The following is a 21,402-nucleotide window of genomic DNA, read 5'->3' as shown; positions in this document are numbered from 1 at the left end:
TAAGTGAAGCTTGCAAATTCTGCCCATCCTTTCGTGGGTGTTTCTTCCTCCCATATTCTGTCAGTACCATTTGTTTCAAATTCGGGCAGAATCAGAACATCATAGTGCACATGAGGGGTAATTTCAGTTGATGAATCGTACCTGAGTCGTACCTCTGTGAAGTGTCACGTTATCTTTTATGTTTTTCTTTTGTAAAGTTCTTTTGAACCTGGAATTTTTGGTTAAATTAAGTAAAAATTCTAGATTGGAAACCTCCTGAACTTTGTGCATACCTAAAACATCAAGTTTTTTGTTTTGTTTTGTTTTTTGAGACGGAGTTTCGCTCTTGTTGCCCAGGCTGGAGTGTAATGGCGCGATCTCCGCTCACTGCAACCTCTGCTTCCCGGGTTCAAGTGATTCTCTTGCCTCAGCATCCCGAGTAGCTGGGATTACTGGCATGTGCAACTACTCCCGGCTAATTTTGTATTTTTAGTAGAGACAGGATTTCTCCATGTTGGTCAGGCTGGTCTCGAACTCCCGACCTCAGGTGATCTGCCCACCTTGGCCTCCCAAAGTGCTGGGATTACAGGCATGAGCCACCGTGCCTGGCCAACATCAAGTTTTATATAAATGCAATGGATGTACACACATAAATGTATGTTACTGCAACACATTTGGACCCTTTTCCTAGTGTGGGTCTGCAGCATTTGAACAGTCCGACACTGCCCTCTGCTGATATACATGGGTAAAGTCTGCGCTGTAGGGGGGAAGCCATATGTCTGATTTTTTAATTCTGAGTCTGAGTGTGTTTTCTCTGATGCCGCTGTTCCTGAATTATGAACAGTCTGAGCTGTAAGCCTGTCACCAGAGCTAATGTCACAGTTCAGTTGTCATCCTTTCCCCAGAGAACACAAGAGTGAAGCTGCTTTGGACACTGGGCATCTCCAGAGCCCCGAACTTGATAGCTCAGGGCTGCTGTAAGATTTGTTGTTAAGTCTCTTTCTTCCTTCAGTTCTTCAGCTTAGCCCAAGCTGTGCTCAGTTTATTTGAGCGGACTTGTCTGAGTTTCCTAAGTAGGCTGTACTGCAGAAAAGACATCATTAAGAATGATAAAATGTCAACAACATTTCATGATCCTGGTTGATAAAAATAGCACTCCTGAAAACCGAGTCTGTGGACGTTTGGAGGCAGGGATGAGTCAGCCTCTCCTAGGTTTCTTCTGGCCATCAACACTTCAGATCAGTTTGTCTTATTTTCGTCAAGAATCTATTTAGTTGTGATTCGTGTGGCTTTGCTGGTATCTATTACTAGGTATTAGTGACTTGAAACAGACCTTTTTGAGCTGTCAGTCACTGTTGTAATCTATTTAATTGGGCCCAATGGAAGGTGCTTTAACTGCTGAAGCTTTGACCCTGTGCCAGCTCTTCCATTAGCTATCACAGTTGAGTACCCTTCCAAAATCCATAAAGCTTGAAGTGACATTAACTGAACTGTGCTTTAAAAAAAGATCTGTTTTGACTTCTGGCAGTACCGGTGGCAGTATCTGCCATATGTTACAGTAGAATTTGCCCTTGTGATAGGAATTGTGGACAGTCTGTGGAGAGTTTGGGCCGGATTTTGGAAATTGCCAAGGTCACCTTTGAATGTAGACATAAAAACACTATTGGAATTATCAGATATTACCACTGGTATATCAGTGATGGAAGGAAACACATCTTATATTATTCTGCCTGTCTTGCAATTCTACGATGTCAGGATATAGCATTTTTCCCAATGTGTGATATTTTTAGACGATATTTATATCATCCTTGAGATTGAACAACTGCTCCTCAAAATATTCAAAGATGCTCGGTAGTCATTTAATAACATTTGTGTAGAATGCTGTATGGACTTTTTGCTAACAAGGGGAGAATTTTTGGCTTTGCTGGAACCTCTACAAATCATGATTAAAAACTCAGAAAGGAGAGCCATTGGCTCAAAGATTAGATGAAGAATAAAATTCAAAATTAACCATTAACCTGAGGCTTAACTTGTATTATACAAACTACTTTTTCAGGGTCATATAACCTCTAATAAGTTTAATTAATAGCTGACACACTTTTCATGTGGATAAGTAAGTTTCTTATTGTATTAACACCTTATAATTGATTTACATTTTAAACAGTTGTAATTCTACTTAGTTCAAAGTGGTATTTCCATATTCGGAAAGACAAGTATTAAAGAATCCTGATTATTAAATCTTGACTTTGATCATGAAGCCAGCTTTGAAATACATGTTTCAGAGTCCTTTCAAGCTATCTGACATGCTCAAAAGTGTATATATTAAATTTGAATACATCACCCATCAAATTCTTACTCCTTAATAAAGTGTTGGTGTCTAGGTTTATTTGGCACTTCATTATTTCTTTTTGCTTCCCTAAAATGCCTGAAGAGTGCATAATTATCAAGCAAAAATGGAAGGACAAGAATGAAATTTTTAACATTAACCCAATTTTACATTTCAAAGAGGTGAAGCTAAAAAATTTTTCTTAACTATACCTTTGCCTGATAAAAAGACTTACTCTAACAATGCTGGCTGCACGTGAGAACATAAACTTTCTGTATTCCTTTATTTTAAATTAGCAAGAAGAATTGTTTAACGAAGAAAATTCTCGTCCGTTAAAATAGTGGGTGGTTATTGTAGAAACAATAATAGTAAGAAAAAGTTACTTTATATACCCACAGCAAACGGCAATTACCACTTTTAACATTTGGCATATTCTATTGCTAGAGTGCAGTGGTGCAATCTCGGCTCACTGCAAGCTCCACCTCCCGGGTTCATGCCATTCTCCTGCCTCAGCCTCCCAGAGTAGCTGGGACTATAGTCACCTGCCACCACGCCCGGCTAATTTTTTGTATTTTTAGTAGAGATGGGGTTTCACCATGTTAGCCAGGATGGTCTTGATCTCCCAACCTTGTGATCCACCCGCCTCGGCCTCCCAATGTGTTGGGATTACAGGCGTGAGCCACGGCGCTTGGCCCCTATTCACTACTTTAAAAAACAAAACATATTAACAGTTGAACTCAAACATGCCAATTCCACCATCTTGTGCTGTGGTGAAGCATTTTTTAAAGGAATAGAAAATAACATTACTTTGTGCTAAAGGATAGAGTATGGATTCTTCAGTAGGAATGTAGAAAGCAGGATGCTAACAGACCCAACCCATGTTTGCGATTTACTTGATGGAGATCAGAGAAGTAGGCTAACGGTGGGGAAGCCTTTCCCTGCTGATGTTTGTGTTTCCTGGTTCACAGGGGCTGGGAACCGACGAGGACTCTCTCATTGAGATCATCTGCTCCAGAACCAACCAGGAGCTGCAGGAAATTAACAGAGTCTACAAGGAAAGTGAGTAGCTTGATTTCTGTGATTCATCCTCAGCCCAATTTATGTGACTGTATCATGGCCACTGGGGTTAGTGTTCGGGCTAAGATGCCTGGATTATTGATGTACAGAAGCGCCTGCCACCTTGACCATGCAGGTGAGGTTGGCTGTGGTCCAGGTTGCTCTCCTTCACCTCCTCATTGCCTGCAGTTTGATTATTACATTCCACTAGAACTTCTGTGTTAGAAGAAGGGTAGACAGGAGGGAAAGAAGAGAAAACAAAATTTATTTTTAAAAATCTGATGAGGAGAAGTAGCAAGTATTATATATGGATTCCATTTACTGGGTGCTGTCAGTCTCTGCTCAAGAGGTTGCCAACTCTGGACTGTGGATAATTGAAGAATTACAGCAAGAGACCCATGTGGACCTGTGCACACTAAGCAATATAGAAGGCTATGAGTGGAATAAACAATGCAACTTTACATTGCTACTGCATTTCTCTTTTCTTTTACTTTTTAAAGTTGATATATCATAATTGTACATATTTTGGGGGTACATGGGATATTTTGGTACATATATATAATATGGAATTACCAAGTCAGGATAATTGGGGTATCCATCACCTCACACATTTATCTTTTTTTAATATTAGGAAGATTACAGTTCTTCTCTAGCTACTGTATTTCAATATAGATGCTGTTTTGAATATTGAAATATAATTTCATTCAAAAGCATTGTTTAATTCTTAGTAGTTTTTGCCATTGTGCATTTTCTCAGTGGACAGTAAAGCACAATTGTGTGTGTGCGTGTGTGTGTGTAGACCTCCTATTTTTTTGATGTTCAAAACGAGTGTTCACAGTCAGGAGGGCTGGGAGCCAGTATTTAAACTATATAAGAGGTTGAGGATCAAAGTTGAGGATCCCTGATTTGATCTAGCCCTGCTGCCCCCTGTCATGGATAATAACTCTGGCTCTGATTTCATGAGGGTGAAAATCATTCTAGTGAATCCTTCCTCTGTTTGGGGTTAAGGAGAATGGGTATGTCCAGCTGACATAGCTGTTCTTTTTTTCAGAGTCTTAGTGGGAAATGGGGAGATTGGGGTGGGTGGTTGGCTACAGAGGCAGAAAGCATAAAACCAGATGTATTTTCCTCCAAGTGTACAAGACTGATTTGGAGAAGGACATTATTTCGGACACATCTGGTGACTTCCGCAAGCTGATGGTTGCCCTGGCAAAGGTTGGTTTCCCGGTTTCTTTCTTTGCCCTTGCTTCCTCCCAAGTCATGTCACATACCTCATTTTATACTTGGAGTGAATTAACTAAGTGCCCTGTGCCTGCATCAGAAATTCAGCTGCATTTTCGAAAGTGGGTTTGCACTGTCACTGCAGAGTTGTCAATTCTGTATAATAGGATTTCTTATCCTGCAAAACCTCATGGACAAGTGAACTTTGGGAGCCAGAGGAGGGATGGGCAGCTCTCAAGTCCTGGCCTGGATTTATGTGCCAGAGCCTTGGCCGCGTGACTTAGGGAAGGTCACTTTGCCTCTATCTGTGGTCATGCAGGACCCAGTGGGAAGTGACCTTCTGGTTTCTTTTTCCTGTGTTCACTTCTCATGGAGGAATTTGCCCATATAGTCCTTTGTCTGGAGTGGAGGTGTCTTTGTGGAGCTGATCGCTAATATTAACACATTAACATGGAGGAAGGGGCACTTCCCCTGTGAATCCCTAGTTCTGGCCAGTGTGCAGCTTAATGCTTATGTGCCAGGGGAGGGATGAGAGACCCTGGGAACCCTGATGACAAATGACAGATAGTGCATCTGGCCACTCACATCTCCATTACTGCAACAGCTCCTAAGCCATTCTCCCTGGCTCTCCTCTCTTTGCTACCACCTGCCCCGTGTACCGCCATCCACGGATCTCTGTGAAATACACTTTCACCGTTTTACTCCCCTGTTCAAACCCCATTTCTGCTGCATCAGATTTAAACTCCTAACTGCTGTGAAAGGTCCTCTCAACCCTCCCTGCATCTTCTTTTCTCAGATTCTCTCCTGCTCAGCTCTGCTCTGACAGGGCAGCTCCTTACTTACCTGGGAGTGTGCTATGCCATCCCTGGTGTACCGGCTGGCTCTCCTTCTCCGCTTGGCTAGCTGCCTCTGATTGACCCTTGAAGTTTCAGCTTAAGCCCGGGCCCATTGTTCACCCTCTTTGCTGACTCTGCTCTGTGACAGTTCTTCCTCCTCCTGCATTTTGTGTCTTCCTAGTGCTGTAGGTTCCTGGGCCGCTTTACATTTGTGTCCACATATTCCTCCATCTGCATCGCTAGCTCTCTGTGGGAAAGAACTAAATCTCATCAGCTTTTTGTGGGGGATGGGGACAGGGATGTCTATAAGGTGTGTAGGCCAGGACCGGGTACGAAGGAGGGGGTTGTCGATGGCAAGGCACAGCCCCCACTTCCTTGCTCAAGGATTTTACCACTCCTTGGTTGGTCTAGGTTTCTTTTTCTTTTTTATTTTTTGAGACAGAGTCTCACTCTGTTACCAGGGCTGGAGTGCAGTGGCACGATCTTGGATCACTGCAACCCCACCTCCCTGGTTCAAGCGATTCTCCTGCCTCAGCCTCCTGAGTAGCTGGAACTACAGGCATGTGCCACCATGCCCGGCTAATTTAGTAGAGACGGGGTTACACTGTGCTAACCAAGATGGTCTCGATCTCCTGACCTCATGATCCGCCCGCCTTGGCCTCCCAAAATGCTAGGATTACAGGAATGAGCCACCATGCCCGGCCATGTCTAGGTTTCAAAGTAAGAAAAATCTTAGGTGGATACTTAACTTACTAAATGAAGTAATGGCTTACATGGACTGGGGAGAAAACATTTTCCGTTTTAGAATACAAAAACAAATGGATTTGAAGTTCTTTTTTTTTTTTTTTTTTTTTTTTTTCTATAGGGTAGAAGAGCAGAGGATGGCTCTGTCATTGACTATGAACTGATTGACCAAGATGCCCGGGTAAGTACTGAGCTTTTGGTTTGAGTTTTTGTTTTCTGGTAAGTCTCTAGACAGTCTATATAGTAATTTAACTCTCTGTAACAAATGGCTCCCAAACTCTGTGGCTTAAAACAACAAACATGTATTATTTCTCAGTTTCTGTGTGTCAGGAATTGAGGAGTGGCTTAGCCCAGTGGTTCTGGCTCAGGGTCTCTTCTGAGGTTGCAGACGAAATGCTGCAGAGCTGCAGTTACCTGAGGGCTTGACTGGGTCGAGGGAATCTGCTTCCAGGATGGTGCACTCACATGACCATTGGTGGGAGACCTTAGAATCGCTCCACAGAAACCTCTCCACCGGGTTGTTTGAGTGTCCTCACAACTTGGCAGCCGGATTTCCCCAGAGCAAGCAGTTCACAAAGAGGAAGCCACAGCATCTTTCATGACCTAATCTCAGGAGTCCCACCTTGCACCGCTGTCATACTCTTTTCATTAAAAGTGAGTCACTGAGTCTAGCCCACACTTAGTGGGAGGGGATTAGGCTCCTCCTTTGGAAGGGAGGAATGTCAAAGAATTTCTGGCCGTATTTTAAACCCACCGTAGTCTGAGAGCATTGTTTATTAGAAGATATTCTTTTATAATGCTGGCATTACTTATGGAGTCAATTGTGACTCACATATGCTCATTCAGGCTTTGTTTGCATGCAAGCGCCAGTTTCTGCAGAGTGTAATGTGGCTGTGCACACCAATCAGGCAGGCAGGTGGGAAGCAGAAGAAGGTGGAGAAGACACAGCCAGGAACAGGATGGCTTACTGCTCCGTTGTTGGTGGGGAGAAAGGGAGGCCAGCAGAGACCTATCCTTTTCTGGCTGAGTAAGACTTTTGCCAGTTCTAGTTCCATAATCTCTGAGAACTATTTGTTAAGCTTATTCAGACTGCTATGAACTATATTCCTTACTTAGAGGGTCAACAGTTATCTCAAAGTAAGTCATAAAAGCTGCAGAAAAAAATTAATTTAAATTCACATTAGTTTTACAGTTCAATATATTCCACACAGCACTTCTAGCAGGTAGTAGAGAAGGGTTTTAAATAAAGTAATAGGACTTGGGTTTTGCAATTCCCAGATGGTGGAAGATCATGGAATGAATATCTACCCTTGCATAAGTCTTTCTTCCTCTTGCCCTTCCTGCCATTGTTAGGGCTACTTGTAGCCCCTAAATTTTCCAGAAACTGAAAATAAGACGAGATGGGTTCCTTTTCCAGCTCCATCACTCCCTGAGTCTCTGAAAAGCTTGAGAATGGGAGCCTGGACAGTAGCCGTCCAGTAAACATCTGCTAGCTTATCTTCCCCTAAATGTGCCCAAAGGGAGGAGGGCCAGATGTGTTCATGAACATTTACTTGACCTTCTTTATATGAATACAAGCTCTTGGTCCCTCCTTTCTCATTCACGGAAGGAGATTGCACAGCACAGACCTCACGAACTATCTGCAGTCTCATGTGGTATCCATCTGTGCCTAAGGAAGACTGCTTGTGATTAAGACTTTTTACCTAAATAGTAGGTCTCTGCCCATGTCTGCAGTATAATCATTCTTCCTCGTTTGGCATTTTGAATGTATAGCTTTTTTTTTTTTTTTTTTTTTTCATGACATTTTTAATGACCTTACACTGGATTGTATAGTTAACTTTTCCTGGTTGGTTGTACTCGTAGGATCTCTATGACGCTGGAGTGAAGAGGAAAGGAACTGATGTTCCCAAGTGGATCAGCATCATGACTGAGCGGAGCGTGCCCCACCTCCAGAAAGGTGGGCACTGTGCTGAGGGGGTCTCAGTGCCTTGGGGCTCTGGCTGGGGCGGCCGGGTGGATGTCCATGTTGGGATGGAGTCTGCCAGAATGAGGTGCTCTCTCCACTTGGCACTCTCATAGGCTCACCCATTTTTCCCTCACCAAGTACATTCACCTTTCTCTTCCATTCTGGATTCTTTGCTCTTGCAAATAGTTTCTGCATTTGGTGCTTTATTCTGCAGCTCCTTCTTGTTTGATGATCCTTTTATCTCGCCATTATTTGTTGAAGTAGTGGACTTTGCTGCATGCTCTGTACTGTTTCCCGTGGTTTTCGGATGGAATAAGTTCCACTCAGGGGAGATGGAGATGGTCCAAATATGTGGCCTGGGCAGTGCCATTCAGGACAGGTGCATGGTATGGCTGCTCCAGGACAAAGTTGACCAATGTTGGCTCTGGTCACCATGGCAACCTCTAAGATCCTAGGATGCTATGATCATCCTTTAAAAAATCATGGTGCATAAAACTGGGTGGGTGATCACTGACAGCTTTGACTAGTGGCTCTGATGTGATAATTCTTTGTTGTTTTTCCTCAGTATTTGATAGGTACAAGAGCTACAGCCCTTACGACATGTTGGAGAGCATCAAGAAAGAGGTTAAAGGAGACCTGGAAAATGCTTTCCTGAACCTGGGTAAGTGAATGTGGCCCCCATTCCTGGTAGACATCATCTACCAGAGCAGAAGTGACAGATGGCCATCCTCTTAATCCAAGTGTGTTTGGGAGGTGTGGCTTCTATGCATGCTTTGGATAGTTTTACAGTCTTAATTGTATAGATTTAAGAATATAAAACTGAAGAAAGGCCTAAATTGGTAACAGATTGTTGCCAGGGAGGAGTAAGAAAACAGAAGAGAGGGAGGGGTATGTTGTGGAAACTCACATATGCACTTGGGTTCTGCAGGTCTCAGAGTCCCCTGGTTTAAAACTGTGGTGGAACTTAGTATTGTAGAGGATTTCTACATTTCCCTTAGCCTGTTCCATTTTGCAGCCGGTTTCCATTGCATCAGGTCCCTTCTGGTTTGTGGCCCAGGGTCAGGGCATCCTCTCTCACTGGTAGAGGAGAGACCAGAGCAGCTGCAGCCCTGACTCCCTTTCTTCTCTCCACAGTGCAGTGCATTCAGAACAAACCCCTGTATTTTGCTGACCGGCTGTATGACTCCATGAAGGTAAGGGCAGCTGGCTGAGAGAGCTGTGTTTCCACACTCAGCTTTTCCTCTTTTGGGCCCCAGATTGAGTCTCCTTGACTCATGGATGGAGGAAGGGGACCCCACTGTCTGGATGCAGGAACACACTAGTCAGCTGTGGTTGTATTTGACAGGTGAGAGCACCACAAATCCGTCTTCTCTCTCTCAGCTGCTTGAACATGTGTTGGTGTACAGGCAGAAAGTAAAGCGCCATGGGAGAGAAAATGCAACATGGTAGTCATGTCTGATCCCTACTCGGGTTTCTCAGTGATTTCTTCCTGCTACCCCCAGAGTCAAGACAAGCGAGGAAGGGAGCGATTATTAAGCACCCACTATACAGTAGACATGTGCTACCACCTTACCTTAAATCATTGCAAAACCACCTCTGAGGCTGATATGATTATCTTCTTTATAAATGCGGAGACGGAGCTCAGAATACCTCAGCCTGCTTGAAGTTACACAGCAAGATTTGAACCTGGGTCTATCAGACCCCAAACACAGCCCCACAACTCTCCCCTAAACAAACCACCTCTTCCCATAGACCCACCCCATTTTCCACACCTCAAATGTGCCATGTGTTTTCTGGCTTCTAGGCTTTGGCATTTTCCTTCTGGTACATCTCCCTTGTCTGCGCGGCCTCTGCCATCTGTCTTTGAGTTCCGTATCAAATAGCACCCCTTGGTGCCTTTGGTCTGATGCTCTGGAAGTAAACTCAGTGGTCTTTATTGCACATATCAGAATGGCACAGAGCGATGATAGAAATGTGTTGGCATGTCCCCTCTAAGCCTGCAAGAGTCAGGAACCTCTTGTTACATATGGAGACTCACACTGCTTGAACTAAGCCTTGTAGTAGTAGGTGCTCAGTATATATTTATTGAATGATGGCATAGAGTGGGAGTCTGTACTGACTACAGCCTGGTGTGTTTGGAATTCCCAGATGCTCTTTCTTTTCTTGTCTTTTTTTTCTTTCTTTTTTCCTCCATTCCTTCCTCCCTTCCTCCCTGCCTTTCCCTCTCCTCTCCTCTCCTCTCCTTCCTCCCTCCCTCCCTCCCTCTTCTTCCTTCCTTCCTCCCTGCCTTCCCCCACTCCCTCTGATTCCTTCCTCCCTCCCTCCCTGCCTTCCCCTCCCTCCCTCCCTCCCTCCCTCCCTCCCTCCCTCCCTCCCTTCCTTCCTTCCTTCCTTCCTTCCTTCCTTCCTTCCTTCCTTCCTTCCTTCCTTCCTTCCTTCCTTCCTTCCTTCCTTCGTCCCTCCCTTCCTCCCTTCTTTCCTCCCTTCTTTCTCTTTTTCTTTCTTTCTCTCTCTCTCTGTCTTTCTTACATAGGTTTTTGGGGAACAAGTGGTATTCAGTTACATGAATAAGTTCTTCAGTGGTGCTTTTTGAGATTTTGGTGTACTTATCACCCAGGCAGTGTACACTGTGCCCTAATATCCCTTAGCCAAAATGCTTGGCCAGGAATATTTTGGATTTCAGATTTATTTTTGATTTTGGAATATTTGCATATATATAATGAAATATTTTAGGGATGGGACCCAAGTCTTAACTTGAGATTCATTTATGTTTTATATAGACCTTACATGCGTAGCCTAAAGGTAATTTTATACAATGCTTTTGATAATTTTATGCATGAAACAGTTTGTGTTAAGTGTCTATATGTGGAATTTTTCATTGTGGCATCATGTCGGCACTGAAAAAATTTTAGAGTTTGGAGCATTTTAGATTTCAGATTTTCAGATCAAGAATGCTCAGGCTGTAGACTGTTTCTTTAATGATAACATTCTCAGCGAATGTAACTTGGAATATGAACTTGATTTTCAGGGCAAGGGGACTCGAGATAAGGTCCTCATCAGAATCATGGTCTCCCGCAGTGAAGTGGACATGTTGAAAATTAGGTCTGAATTCAAGAGAAAGTACGGCAAGTCCCTGTACTATTACATCCAGGTAAGTCTGAGGTGCGGCGTCAGCCTGCCCTGCCGGCCAGAGCCCCCCGGGCCCCGGCAGGTGGCCTGGCAGAATGATGACACGGTGGTGATTTTCTGTTTTCTAACTCTCTGGGGAAGAGATACTAGTCATCAACTATCAGGGATTTATTTTGAAAGCACATTTGTCATTTGTCCTGGACTTTGTAGAATCAGGCAGATGTTTTATATTTTTCACATCTGTTACTCTACAATGATCATGGGTGTTCATGACGATGGTCCTGCAAGGCTTGCTGACATCCCGAAGAGACTTGGAAGATCAATTACATTTTACTTTTATTATGCATTTATTCCTTGAAAAATCCTCTGGGATGGGCCTGACAACTTTCAGTTACTCAGAACTCCCATCTCTCAATCAATTTAGCCTCTGTCTGTTTTGGTGTGATGTCGCATTTGCGTGTAAGGAAGTGATCGCATTCACAGTGGTACCACTGTGTGGATTTCAGACAGCCATGGCAATTCTGCTTTCTAAAAGTTCCTCAGATGTCCAAAGCCATGTCCATGGTTACCAAGGATGAAGTTAGAGCTGGATTTTTTATAGCCAGGTTTATTAGGGCACATGTTTAAAGTCAAAGGACCAGTTAGACTCTTAGGAATTGTTCCTCACTTCATCAGCTTCTTTCCACTTGACCTTAATAATGCAGGAAATAGCAGAGTGAGCTAGGGAAGTACCCTGTTCTCTGTGGAAAGGTGAGGACGAGAGAGGAAAGTTGGGGTGTTTGTAGGACCTTGCTGCAGTAAGAACAGCCCTGGTCACTAACCCAGGTCAAGCCTCAGTACCTTGCACTCCCTCCACCCCACAGTCCTAAGGAGACTTGAATGTCTTCCCCAGCACCTCCTCCGACCACACTCCCAGAGGCTTCCCTGGCAGTGGTTTGGGTGTGGCCTTCCAGGCCTTTGTGTCAGGGCAGGTCTCCTGAAAAGTCTTCTCTTTGTCGTGGGAGAGGCTTCGTTGGGCATCGAGGCTATTTCTGTGTTACTGAGGAGTCTGGGCTTTTTTCTGATACCGCATTTCTTTTTTCTCCTGGGCCATTTGTAGCAAGACACGAAGGGCGACTACCAGAAAGCGCTGCTGTACCTGTGTGGTGGAGACGACTGAAGCCCGACACAGCCTGAGCGTCCAGAAATGGTGCTCGCCATGCTTCCAGCTAACAGGTCTAGAAAACCAGCTTGCGACTCACAGTCCCTGTGAGGGTGACATTAGCATTGCCCCCAACCTCATTTTAGTTGCCTAAGCATTGCCTGGCCTTCCTGTCTAGTCTCTCCTGTAAGCCAAAGAAACGAACATTCCAAGGAGCTGGAAGTGAAGTCTATGATGTGAAACACTTTGCCTCCTGTGTACTGTGTCATAAACAGATGAATAAACTGAATTTGTACTTTAGAAACATGTGCTTTGTGGCCCTGCTTTCATTGTTGGAAAATTAAACGTGCTTGGTGTTCAGCTGGTGAGGCTGTCCCTCGAGGAAGAAAGCTCTAGGACTGAGCTATACAACATGGTTGCCCCTATCCGGGTGTCACTATTTTAAGTTACATTTAAATGAAATAAAAAATTCAGTTGCTGAGTCACACAACCCACATTTCGAATGCTCAGGGTTCACATGTGGTCAGCAGCTAGTATATCTACCTGTGGACAGCACAGGTAGGGAACATTTCCATTATGATAGAAAGATCTGTTGGGCAGCAGTATGTGCCCAGGGCATGAGAGGACCTATGGGGGAGAAAAAGGATCCCAGAGGGGACACGTCATCTGCTTATCTTTTTACAGGTTAATTAGGTGAAAACAAGCATCACGGGCAGCCACAAACTGGGGAGAGCAGTGGGGCAGGGTGGGGCAGGCAAAGGAGATCCGACACAAGCCGACGGGGAGCACAGAGAAGGGATTTCTTTTGACTGGGAGGATTGAGAAAGATGACAGAAAAGGAACCATATGAGCTGCACCCTAAAATCTAAGGTGAGGTTTTACAGTGGGGAGAAAGCACTCCAGGCAGGTTTTTAGGGGTCTGGGAATGAATGACAGGTCACTCATAAAATGGTACACATGTCAAAAAGTTCAGAGACATTTTTCTGTTCGGTGAAAGTTATGTCTCCCCCGCACCAGCCAGTGGCCTTCCCTGGAGTCGCCTGGTTTCCAGTATATTTTCATGGATAGACTGCATATGCATGTATATATGTGTATATATCTATCTGTGTTCATAAATGTGAAGATACTGTCCCCAGGCTGCCAGTCCTGGGTTCTGCAGATTCCTTTTTATACAAGTGCTTCCCCTAAGCAGGGTGTAGGGCTGCGAGTGAGGGGAAGTTGATGAGTCCCCCTAACCCTTCTCCTCAGTGGAGGATGTGTCAACTACTCATTTTTGGCACCTGGCTGATGCAGGGCCCACTCAGTCATCTGCAGGGACTAGGTAGGTAATGGAAATGAATGTATGAAATGGGCAGGTTGGGCAGAAGTAGGGAGTCTGGGGAAAATGGGGAATGCCTGCCTTGCTTGAGGCATTCAAATTCAATTCAAACAATAGTTGCAACAACATGGCATTGACCAAACCAAATACAGCCGTGAGCTGACTGGCTTGCTATTTTGGCCCTTCGGCACACTTTAGATGGAAATTTGGATGGAGCGTGGCTCTTGGGTCACTAGTGGCCCATAACGTACCTGTAAAGCCCCTGAGATAGTCCTTAAAAGGCAGATTATGCAAAAATCAGGTATTTTATCAAATGTGTCCTGCCTATACATATTAGAATGGATGCCTCAAATCTCAAAATATACTGCTCTGTGTGCTTGGGGCAGAGTTGAAGGAACTGCCTAAGAAGCAGGACCTTTCTCATTAACCCTAAATTATATTGAACTCAGAATTGATAGGGCTGGACAGAGGCTGTCAGGAGCAATGTTTCAGATCAGTAAACATTTAGGCATTGTTACCTCTCAATCATACGTGTGTTTCAGGCTGCAAAGGAAGCAGTGGTGTGGAGAAGACAAGGCCATGGGGTGAATGTGGGGAAACTTATGCTCCCACTGTGCCCAGGACAGTCTGGCCACTGGTGTGGCCAGCAGGTATGTGGGAAAGCCCAAAGGGCAGGCCAACATAGGAAAGGTGCTTGGAGAACTGTTTCAAACACTGTCTACTGTCTTTCCTCTATACAAAGCAATGGCAGTCCAGTGTTTTCAAAACTCACAACCAGGGCACTTGGAATTTGGTCCCATTTTCTTCTGGATTTCAGCGTGTCCTCCTCAGTCAAGCTGTTCAAACTGTTTCTTGAATAAAGAGAACCATCTGGAGGTTTGACTATTCTCCCCAGAAATTTTACTTTGCAAAGAGAAGGAAAAGGGTACCTGGCAGGCTGTGAGTTGGTAACAAGAACTTTGATTTTATTCTTTGAGGAATAAAAGGTAATTGATGCAATGTAGCTATGAAAACTTATTGCACTATAACACTGTGATTGAGAACATGATTTTTTTCTCCCTGCCTTGGTGGGGCTGGGCAGGGCCATCATGTTGCACAACCCCAGAGAACACTCATCCTGTTCTAGTCTATGTGAATGGTATCTCCCTTGGTGTTGTGCAGTGCACAACCTGTGCAGCCATACTCGACAGCCCTATATTGTGACCTAGGTGTGTGTGAGATGATCTATTCGGCCTTTTGCTACAGAGTTGTCTTTCAGATTAAAAAGTTAGAAGGCAAATCTTATTTAGAAACAATTGAGTGAACCCAGAAAGATCTTGACTTTTCCATGGACTCTTGATTTTCAGACCAGTTTTACTGGGCTATGCACAAATGGCTGTATGTACGAATCTTCCCCAGTATGTGAAGTTCCCATGGTATAAACTATTAGTAAAGATAGCTAAGGCAGGGAAAACCAGGCTCACAAGATGGCTACATTTAGCAAGACAAATGATTTGAGGACAGAAATCTTTTAAATCAGTTTTTAGTCTTTAAATGACTCCCGTCTCCAGTCCTCTTTCTGTGTTTTGACAAACGGCTTTGGCTTCTTATCCACATCAGTTTATTTGACCTCCTTTTTCCATCAACTACCAAAATGAAAACTCGGCTGTGAGAGAGAGGAGAGAGTGCGAGCAATTTTAAACATCCCTTAGCAATGAGGCAGAACATGCTATAGCCATCAAGTTCTAGTTGTTCATTCTATTTATTGAAAAAAGCTTGTAGCCTGATTTCGTTTATGTGAGTACATTTGAGCAAGCAAAGTTTATAGAGATGACTTATCTCATTACATTAGAAGAGTGATTTGCTATCTCAGCATCTACAAGCAATTTTAACAGACATTTCTGGATGAAGAAAAGGTTTTGTAAATATATGCGAAAGACAGTTTCATCAAGCATTAAATTGGAGGTGCCCTGGAAAAATATTACATTTGTGCATTCAGTTAGCTTGATTGTGGCTGAATTTTGTCCACTGAAGGCAGCATTCTGCAGAAAAACAGCATTCCCTATGTCAGCAGGTTTCCCGAAACAAAACCGCCCTTTCCCCCCTTGCCAGTCGTCTTTTGCATTTGTGCTGTTCCCAGCTCGGTGTCCCTAATCGGGCCTCTCGGTCTTGTTCCTCGCAGTAGAATGTTAGAGGAGAGGGAACCAGATAGAAACCCCTGATAGAAATCCAAACTCAACAATTCCAGCTTTAAATAGCCTGCATTCAGTGCAAAAGCCAGGCAAGCTCTGGACAAAACTGGGAGGGCGTCAAAGGTAGACTTAAGTCTTTCTGGTCTCCTTACAGGTTCTGTAGGACAGCTGTGCCTCCTGCTGCTCCCAGGAATCTGTTGGCCGCCTTACTGCTCCGGGAAGGGCATCTCCCAGTTACTTCTTGGTATGGCTGTTAGCCCATGTCCTTTTCCCTGGGATGAGTCTACAGGACCCACTCTATCTTCTTTCTTGGAATGGAAGTTTTGTCCTCCTATTACAGGAATGAGAAGAGTTAGGAAATGAATGGTTGGGATACAAGAGGGCTTTCCTGTGCCCCTAAAATCAGTGAAGGAAATGAGCTAAATATTTAGGGATGATCATGGCCCTCCTCCAACGCACCCCTCACCCCCTTGCTGACTTGTAGTTGAACCATCAGGTGTCTACCAATAAGAAACAAACCAGAAAAAACATGTAGTACCAGTGGAACCTGGCTGCGGGGGTGGCTGATGTTTTTAAACCGTAGGTGAGGACAAATTGGAACTTTCTCAGCTATAATCCATGACAGCCTGATACGGTTTGGCTCTGTGTCCTTAGCCAGATCTCATCTCGAATTGTAATCCCCACGTGTGGAGGGAGGGAGGTGATTGGATCACAGGGGTGGGTTTCTCTCATGCTGTTCTTGTGATAGCGAGTTTTCATGAGATCTGATGGTTTTACAACTGTCTGGCATTTCCCCGGCTTGCACGTCTCTCTCCTACCGCCATGTGAAGAGGGTTCATGCTTTCCCTTCACATTCTGCCATGACTGTAGTTTCCTGAGGCCTGCCCACCCATGTAGAACAGTGAGTCAATTAAACCTCTTTTCTTTATAAATTACCCAGTCTCGGGTAGTATTTTTACAGTAGGTGTGAGAATGAACTAATACGTAGCCCAAGGTAATTGTGCTTTCAAGTAAATGTGTAAAGATTAATTAATCCAAGAAATAGCAAGGAGTTTGGATTAGGAACAGAGAAATGTTTGAAACAAGTCTTTGTTACTCTGAGATTGCCAGATTTCAAATTTTACCATGGAGTCTTGGGCTTTGGAGAACCATCTTGTCTCCATGAATTGGCTTTGTCTGAATAGACATGGGCTGATACATGACTATGAAGGTTTGTTAAAATCTAGAGTTCTGCAGGTAATACTGGTCCTCAGTCATCCATGTATTCATTCACTGACTTCATTTATTCAATAGACATACCTCCTATGTGCTGGTCCCTGAACAAAGCACTAGGGATAAGGAGATAAGAGAGAGTAGGAACAAGGCAAAGCCAGCCAAGCAGAATAACAAGGGCTGTAATTGGGACAACCACAGGCACTTGGGGGTCAAGAGTAGCTGATTGCATCCAAGAGAAGCACCTGGAAGGTTTCTAGGGGCGGCAATCCATTTTTTTGTTCTTTTTTTTTTTTTTTTTTTTTTTGACGAATCCTTGCTTTGTCACCCAGGGTGGAGTGCAGTGGTATGGATGTGGCTCACTGCAGCCTTGATCTCCTAGGCTCAAGCTATCCTACTGCCTCAGTCCCCTGAGTAGCTGAGACTACAGGTGCATACCACCACACCTAGATAATTTTTGTATTTTTTGATAGAGATGGAGTTTTGCCATGTTGCCCAGACTGGTGTCGAACTCCAGAGTTCAAGCGATCCACCTCGGCCTCCCAAAGTGCTGGGATTACAGGCGCAAGGAGGCAATCCATAAAGCTGGATTTTGTTGTTGTTGTTGTTGTTGTTTTTGGTATGGTTTTCTTGGGAGAGGATTATATAATCATTGCAGAAAGTTGGAAAATACAGGAAAGTGTGAAGAAGAAAACGGAAATCACCTGAAACCCCAGTTGGAACGGATTGCTGTTAATATAATTGGCAGGATGACCCATTTGAGAATCAGCTCTTGTTTCCTTGACAGAAAGCTCATGAGAAAGAGCAAGAAGCAGTTTTTCCTCCCCCTTCTCAAAGAGGAGTTGGGTTTTAGGCAGCCACAGTGAGGCCTTCCTCGCCCCACGGGAGCGTTAAGGTGGCTTTTGGTTTTTCAATGTCTAGTTCAATCCAGGATGTATACCTGGATTATCTCAAAGGAGTGGGCTCTGGGGTGAAAGGGAAAAGCAAATAACCTCTCCCTGGAAGAGCTGGGTTTACAGAGATGGAGAGAGGAGGTTCCCAGGTGATGGGAAATGGTGTTTACAGAGATGGAGCGAGGAGGTTCCCAGGTGATGGGAAAATGGTGTTTACAGAGATGGAGCGAGGAGGTTCCCAGGTGATGGGAAATGGTGCCCTGCCCCTACATATCACCTGGAGTGTTTGACCGCTGATTGGGAAGTCGAGTGTTTGCAGGAGATCAAAAACTGACCACAACAGTATTGGGTATCCCTGGAAAAGTCTTCATAACTGAGCATGGGAATGGGGAATGAGGTCCTGCTCAATGTCAAAGCCTATTTTCTAATCTCAGTCTGATTTGATACCATTTCTTCTCCGATTACCAGAACAGCCCACCTCCAACAATGGGAAGCTGGACGGGAATCTTTTTAAGTGTAGTCCCTGACTTTGTTTTCTTTTTGACTTTTGATGATCTACAATATCTTTCCCAGACAAATCATAGGAAGTATTTCAGACACCTTAGGGCCCCATAATTTAGAGCTAACTTTGTGCTTTGAAGAGCCTTAGTGAAATTTTATGTGTCAGTAGGGAACACAGGTTCCCATCAGATTCATGAAACGAGGAAAGGAAAATGAAGTTTGCACCCAGATACTGTGTTTTGAGCTGCTGTGAAAACAAAGAAATCACAGCAAATGATTTCAGAGCATAGATGAAGCAAAGAAAGAGGTAATAGAATCAACACTTTTCAACCCCTTAGTGACATAATTGCCACTTCTATTTTTCTTCCTTAGAGACACAGTCTTGCTCTGTGGCCCAGGAGGGAGTGCAGTGGCTATTCACAGGCATCATCACACTGCACTCTAGCCTCAAACTCCTGGCCCAAATGATCCTCCCCACTCAGCCTCCTGGGTTGCTGGGACTACAGATGTGCATCAGCGTGGCGGGAGTGAGGGCAGCCAGTTCTGTTGTAATATGAGGTTTCCATGTAATTGACATGTGACTTCTCATAGTGATAGATACAGAGTAAGGTAAGGTATGTTAGCCTTCTTCTTAGCCTGTGTGTCATTTATTTCTTCCTTTGGCCAAGGCCTCCAAATCTCCACATAGAAATTCAGTCCTGGTCCTCCCTCATTTCATCCCGGCCTGGGCATGGAATGTTGACTCAGCTGTGCCTCCTGCTGCTCCCGAGACTCTGTTGGCCTCCTTACCACTCTGGGAAGGAGTGAGCTGTGCCTGGGGCTCATGCTTTCTCCCCTTCTGATAACCCCGGCCATGTGGGGGCTGAGACTGCTGTGCTCCGGAAGCTGACCTCATCTCCCAGCTACTCGGAAGCCCTGTTCTTGCATTACCCTTCTCCCCATGCCCCAGAACCCCTCCTGCGATTCCCTGTCCCGCTCCGCTCAGTTCCCTCCTGGAGGAGTGTTTGCACAATAAGGACAGCAATTTCTTAAAGGGCAGGCCCTGCCCTGGTGCTTGGACTATCCCACCACTGTATCCGAGGACCTCTGCTGTCTTTCCATCATCGCTGGTGACTGTTTGCTCCTACTTAGAACATTTGCTGCGGCCTCTTGCCTGCCTCACCTTACTGTAAATAACCTGCCTGCCACTGATGAATTCAGAGATGATGACACAAGTTGTTCATTTGGCATAAAGAATGTGCTACTTAAGTCCAAAGACCAGATAACAACGTTGTCCTTCCCTCCCCCATCCATCCATTTCTCTGCCAGAGACTCCCCCCCTTGACATTGGTCTTGGCATTAAGATTTGTCTTCAGGAAAAAAAAAATTAATTGGAAGGGGTGATCCATCAATCCTTTAGCATACCTGATTTTATATTCATTTATCATTTCTTCAACAGAGAATATGGCTCTTAAAGAAGGGAATGTGGAGTGGGGACTGTTGAACAGGGTATGAGAAAGTGTGCAACATAACTGGAGGCTGAATATAAGTAAGCGTTTAACTGGAAGAGCCAGATAAGGTGGGTCATTAATGTACTTTTGACGTATTTTACGATGCAATTCTGGGTTCAATACTAGAAGTTTTGAGGGGTTCCCCCTCATAGATTAATAAATCAATCCCTATGTCCATCAAATAAAGTCTACAGGGTTAAAGGTGCTCAGTGGTGGCCAGGCGCGGTGGCTCAAGCCTGTAATCCCAGCACTTTGGGAGGCCGAGACGGGTGGATCACGAGGTCAGGAGATCGAGACCATCCTGGCTAATACGGTGAAACCCCGTCTCTACTAAAAAATACAAAAAAAAACTAGCCGGGCGAGGTGGCGGGCGCCTGTAGTCCCAGCTACTCGGGAGGCTGAGGCAGGAGAATGGCGGGAACCCGGGAGGCGGAGCTTGCAGTGAGCTGAGATCCGGCCACTGCACTCCAGCCGGGGTGACAGAGCGAGACTCCGTCTCAAAAAAAAAAAAAAAAAAAGGTGCTCAGTGGTTAGCCTGCTGGGTCGAAGGTGTCTGGGACCAGCTGTGGGGCTGTAAGTCCCCAGTGAGAGGCCATAGGACAGTCAGGATGATTGTCTCTGGCTTGGGCTCACCTGCAACAAAGGCTGTTACCCTTGAACCCCAGTGGAAGCCTGGGAGTCCCCTTAAGCTGAATCTTTTCCCAAGGGTCTCCCTGCTTAGTGTTCTCTATGACTCTGCCCCCCTGGGAATAATAGTATCTACCTTATAGGGTTGTTGTGAGGATTAAATGAGGCAATACATGTAATGTCACTGGTATAATTCTTAGTATAAAGGAAGCATTTACTAAATCAAATAAATACATGTAATATATTACCAGATCTATAATACATGTCATATTGTAGCGTATGATTAGAGACGGCCCCGTGGACCTAGGAAGGAGTCTTCCCACTATGCGCTGCTTGGCCTTGGGAGAATCCAGCAGGACACTGGACAATCATTCCAGGGACGCCGTGTGGCTTGTCTCCTTCTTGGGCCTGTTTCCATTTGGGGATTCGACCTCCTTGGTTCTCTTGCCTCGCTCTCTTGTTTAATGGCCTTGGATGTGCCTCCTGAGGCCTTTCTCTCTGTCAGTGAACCGCAAGACCTGACTCTGCGAGCCCTCAGGGAATCGTACAGTGTTTCAGCCTTAGGTGATGCGAGGGGAGGTGTTAATGAGTTCCCTATACAGCAACATCATTTATTTTCTTGGCAGTGAGGCAGGTTTTTTTTTTTTAATGTTTCCATCAATTTTAGACCTTATCAAGCTGATAGCTGTATGTAGTCTGATGATGGGTGAGAAATAATATTCATGATGTCCAATGCCTCTTGTTCCTGAAAATCAGTTAATTTGGTTACCTAACACAGGCCAGTTCCTTGAG

At 44.7% G+C, this 21,402-nt stretch overlaps 1 protein-coding gene across 4 annotated transcripts in view; it reads left to right on the top strand.

Annotated features, from left to right (window-relative positions):
* ANXA2 (annexin A2) overlaps positions 1 to 12,702 on the top strand; it is a 56,221-nt gene extending 43,519 nt beyond the window's left edge. For all 4 annotated transcript variants that reach the window (XM_015452886.3, XM_005559693.4, XM_045395560.3 and 1 more), the window contains exons 6-13: positions 3,274 to 3,364; positions 4,497 to 4,576; positions 6,284 to 6,343; positions 8,026 to 8,119; positions 8,694 to 8,789; positions 9,263 to 9,321; positions 11,157 to 11,279; positions 12,357 to 12,702. In XM_015452886.3, the coding sequence (XP_015308372.2) occupies positions 3,274 to 3,364; positions 4,497 to 4,576; positions 6,284 to 6,343; positions 8,026 to 8,119; positions 8,694 to 8,789; positions 9,263 to 9,321; positions 11,157 to 11,279; positions 12,357 to 12,416 (663 nt within the window). In that variant the 3' untranslated portion in view covers positions 12,417 to 12,702. The remainder of the gene's footprint in view (positions 1 to 3,273; positions 3,365 to 4,496; positions 4,577 to 6,283; positions 6,344 to 8,025; positions 8,120 to 8,693; positions 8,790 to 9,262; positions 9,322 to 11,156; positions 11,280 to 12,356) is intronic.
* Positions 12,703 to 21,402: the final 8,700 nt, after the last annotated feature.

This window comes from Macaca fascicularis, chromosome 7 (assembly GCF_037993035.2).
Source record: "Macaca fascicularis isolate 582-1 chromosome 7, T2T-MFA8v1.1".
NCBI lineage: Eukaryota > Metazoa > Chordata > Mammalia > Primates > Cercopithecidae > Macaca > Macaca fascicularis.
This window is presented reverse-complemented; position numbering and strand designations above follow the sequence as displayed.